General features: G+C 28.0%; 1 protein-coding gene and 1 long non-coding RNA gene across 3 annotated transcripts; both read right to left on the bottom strand.

Moving 5' to 3' along the window:
* Window positions 1–124: 124 nt before the first annotated feature.
* LOC109862028 lies at window positions 125–2,097 on the bottom strand. 2 transcript variants are annotated; one of them, XM_020441913.1, is made up of 5 exons: window positions 2,058–2,097; window positions 1,943–1,996; window positions 1,797–1,874; window positions 1,205–1,424; window positions 125–554 (listed from the first exon to the last, which is right to left on the bottom strand). In XM_020441913.1, the coding sequence occupies exons 2-5, from the start codon at window positions 1,965–1,967 to the stop codon at window positions 509–511; spliced, it is 369 nt and encodes a 122-aa protein (XP_020297502.1). In that variant the 5' UTR covers window positions 1,968–1,996; window positions 2,058–2,097; the 3' UTR covers window positions 125–508. The 2 variants fall into 2 exon arrangements, with proteins under 2 accessions (XP_020297502.1, XP_020297503.1); XM_020441914.1 differs by lacking the exon at window positions 2,058–2,097 and having other exon boundaries at window positions 1,943–2,035.
* Window positions 2,098–2,111: 14 nt separating this feature from the next.
* LOC109862027 lies at window positions 2,112–2,777 on the bottom strand. Its single transcript, XR_002251071.1, has 3 exons — window positions 2,739–2,777; window positions 2,450–2,651; window positions 2,112–2,336 (listed from the first exon to the last, which is right to left on the bottom strand). It is a non-coding gene; the product is annotated as an uncharacterized LOC109862027 (long non-coding RNA).
* Between the last annotated feature and the right edge of the window lie 899 nt (window positions 2,778–3,676).

The following is a 3,676-nucleotide window of genomic DNA, read 5'->3' as shown; positions in this document are numbered from 1 at the left end:
CCTATACATTAAGCGATGTCTTTGAGATATACTTGAAAGAAAACAGTACTAATATTCTTAGAAGAATATCTGTGTGATATTTCAGGGATGTGATATCACATGATATCACGAAAATGACGTAGAAACGATATCATTCTACAATCAAATTATATCATGTGCCGTCTGGGTAATGACGTCATATCTTAAAAGAAGAAAGTTGGTTTTACATAAAGCATGTGTTTTGAATATATATATGTTTCTAGAACTGTGTTACATAAAAGAAACCTTCTTAGTAAATGTGACGTCATTAATCGTTCTGAGAATGATTAAGTCGAACTTTAATTATATCATAAAATTTGAACATAAAATAAGAACAAAACCAAAAATTCAATACAATACAATATGTATAGTTCAATAAGATAAAATAGAAACTTGTTAGAATAGATTTAACCAAAAAACATTAATATAGTATTTTTGTTGTTTTTGCATTCTTTCCTTGGCCTTAACCAACCACATTTTAATAGCACTTTCAACATCTGATGCCGTTGTATTTGTGTGGATTGTCATCACAGATCCTAAAAAAATTGCAAAAAATTGTTTTATATAATTTAAATTTTAACTTATATTTATACAAATTTGTTGCACAAATAATATTATAATAAATATTATATAAATATTATATATATTATATATATATTATATTATATAAAGTTTAAAATTCTTACTTATTATTATTTGAGAAATAATCAAATTAGAAAAATTTGGGGTCGTGGCCCCGAGTAAGGTTCCGCAGGTTTTATCCGGCGGTCATTGTTTGTTTACAAGTTATTATAAAAAAATGTTTTACAAATTATCCCTTATTTTTCGACATCATGTACATTGAAAGAGTAAACATGTTGTTCCTATCGGAGCATTACATACCTACGTACAACCTTGACATATTATATCAACATACGTCTTTGGTTTGATTTCCTCATTGACAACATGTATAGCTTGCCAGTTCGTGTCGAACCTTATGTAGAATTTTGCTAAGCATGGAAAGTGTATGCGTGGAAGAAGTGTGTTCCGCCCCCCCTGCGAGGGGGCGCAGCCCCCCCCTGCCTACATCCTTACAACATAAAAAAAATGTACATGATGTCGGGAAAACAAATTTCTTTATGAAACTTTTTTTGTTCATAACTTTTTTATAAACAATGACCGCCGGATAAAACTTGCGGAACCTTACTCGGGGCCACGACATTGATAATATATCCTAAGCTCAAAGTCATCGGAAACTGCTCCCCTTTTCTGCAGTTTTACCAATTTTTCAAATAAAGATTCTTGAATAGAAACTTCTTTTTCTACAATATTAGTTTTCTTAAGATTATTTAAATCTTCCGCTACTTGATCTATCTTGTAATTAAGAATCGATAGCATTCTTAGTACTTGCTTTTTGTAGACTTCATCTAGAAATTACAAACAAATCTTAACAAGTATATATAATAAGAATAAATAAAAAATTCGTAATTTTTATTTTTATAAAATAACATTTGACAATGATGTTATTTTACTGATAGTGACTGCTGTGTGAATCTGTTATAGAATTAATGTGCAAATTCACGTTCGTTTTAACGTCGCACATATATAGTCACATGACTTTGACTTGACGCTAGCATAAAAAAAAAATATTGGGAATTTAATGATAAATCCTTTTTATGCATTTATTACAATCCAGCGTCAACTTCTGATAACATGATCTATTTTGACGCTAAAATAAGTGTCAGCGTGAAAAGGCATCTTTAGAATTAATAGAAAATATTCAAAAAGCAACACTATACCTTTTGAAGTGGTTTGAGACTTATCAATATTTGAAAATTTTTCTCTTGTATTTGGAATGTCTTCTTTTGTACGCAACACTAGAAAAAAAACCGATGAGAATTATACAAAAAAAAGAGAATATTTAATGCTATCAGTTGCTACTAACCTGAATCAGTTTGAATACTGGTCATATTTTTTTAAATTGATGCCATAGAATTTTCTTAAAGTATAAAAATCTTAGAGTCAATTAATAAATGAAAAATTTTAAATATATCATTTACCTTTGGTGGGTTTTTTTAAAATTGGAATATTGGCTATTTTGTTTTCTTTATCATTTTCTTCACTTTCTTCACTTTCTTCATTTTCTTTATTTTCTTTATAATTTATAATGCTCTTTTTTTGAAAGAAAGTGGTAAAAGTGTTAATTGGTCTTGAATCTGAATCTGAATCAGACGTAAATCTTTTTCTTTTAGTTTTTCTTCCACATCTTTCATTGTCTGATGCTAAATCAGAAGTTTCTTCAGCTTGAGCTGCTTTATTTCTTGCAACACTCAGATCTACTAAAATAACAATTTGTTATTTATGGTTATTTATGTTATTTATAGTTATTATTATAGTTACATAAAAAACTTATAGATTTTATACATTATACATTTTTCCAAACAATGCTTACTAAAATTCACCAATTAGCCTGCATTGATGAAGATCCCAATCATGAGCAGGTGGGATGCAATTTTGTATTATATTCCTTAATTTTAATCCACTGTATGATGGCCAAAAACATGCATAATTATTCTTGACCCAGGTCGCTGACACGGCTTCTACCGTATTTTCTTTCATAAAATGCACCACTCTCCAACTCATTTCCATAATATCTAGAATAAAAAATAAAGTAAAAACTAAAGTAAAATCAAATTAAAACAAACTCACTGAATAATTAAAATATAAATTATCTCATTTACCTTTAAAGTAATATATTAAAGTAATATTATAGATTGTAGAGATGTAAAATTTATATTTAATAAACATTTTAATGAAGAAATGGATAAAATATAAAGCTTTCTTTTTGAATAAAGACTATCATCTTGTTTTTAATATCTTTCACATTTCGTATACAATATTCACTCAAATTCTTTGCAATACATATGTTAAAAATATTCAAATCACAAAAATATTCGTCCATATATATAAATAGTTTTTTTTTCTAAAATATTTTCTATTTTCATAATGTGCCCATTGTTTAAATAGCAAAATGAATTAGCAAGAGTTTCAATATTGGAACTAAACTTTTCAAGAGTTAATTTTTTGAACTGATTATAACTTTGATTAGGAACTAGACAAACAATGACTAACAATTGTCAGCACAAATTAACAGGTTAGGTATATTTGTCACGGGCTGAAAACGGAACGCAACTACGCGCGGTTATTGCCGTCATTGCCAATGTTTCCAAAGTTGCGGAGCGCCCTCTATATATGCGTTGGTCACTTAGCGTTTATTTTCCGTAAAAATGTTCATAGAATGTAATAAGAATTGTGATAAATAACATTTGAGTCAAAAACAAAATAGAATATTATAAGAATATATATTAGAATATCATTAGAATATTCTGAAATAATCACCAAAGAATATTCTAATAACATTCAAAACATTCTTAGAACTTTATAAGAATATTCTTTTCAAATAGTCTTAGAATATATAGAAATCCTCTTTTTAGAATATTCTTTGAATATTTTGTGCTGTCTGAGATGTTTCCCAACAAACACGGCGATGTAACATATATAGTTTAGATTCATAACAGTAAATACCTGTTATATAGTAACTAACGTACATGTATGTTACATGTACAGCTGAATGTCAGCAACAAAAGCATTTCTCTGATATATCAAAGATATGTATCTC

This window comes from Pseudomyrmex gracilis, unplaced genomic scaffold (assembly GCF_002006095.1).
Source record: "Pseudomyrmex gracilis isolate BER0280 unplaced genomic scaffold, ASM200609v1 scaffold_1288, whole genome shotgun sequence".
NCBI lineage: Eukaryota > Metazoa > Arthropoda > Insecta > Hymenoptera > Formicidae > Pseudomyrmex > Pseudomyrmex gracilis.
Note: the sequence above shows the minus strand (reverse complement) of the source record. Positions and strands in the feature narration are given on the sequence as shown.

Coding starts and splice junctions, on each gene's coding strand:
- LOC109862028 (XM_020441913.1), bottom strand. CDS start 1,967: ATGACCAGTATTCAAACTGATTCAG. Junction 1,875..1,942: donor CAGTATTCAAACTGATTCAG/GTTAGTAGCAAC, acceptor TTTTTTTTCTAG/TGTTGCGTACAAAAGAAGAC. Junction 1,425..1,796: donor GTCTCAAACCACTTCAAAAG/GTATAGTGTTGC, acceptor TGTAATTTCTAG/ATGAAGTCTACAAAAAGCAA.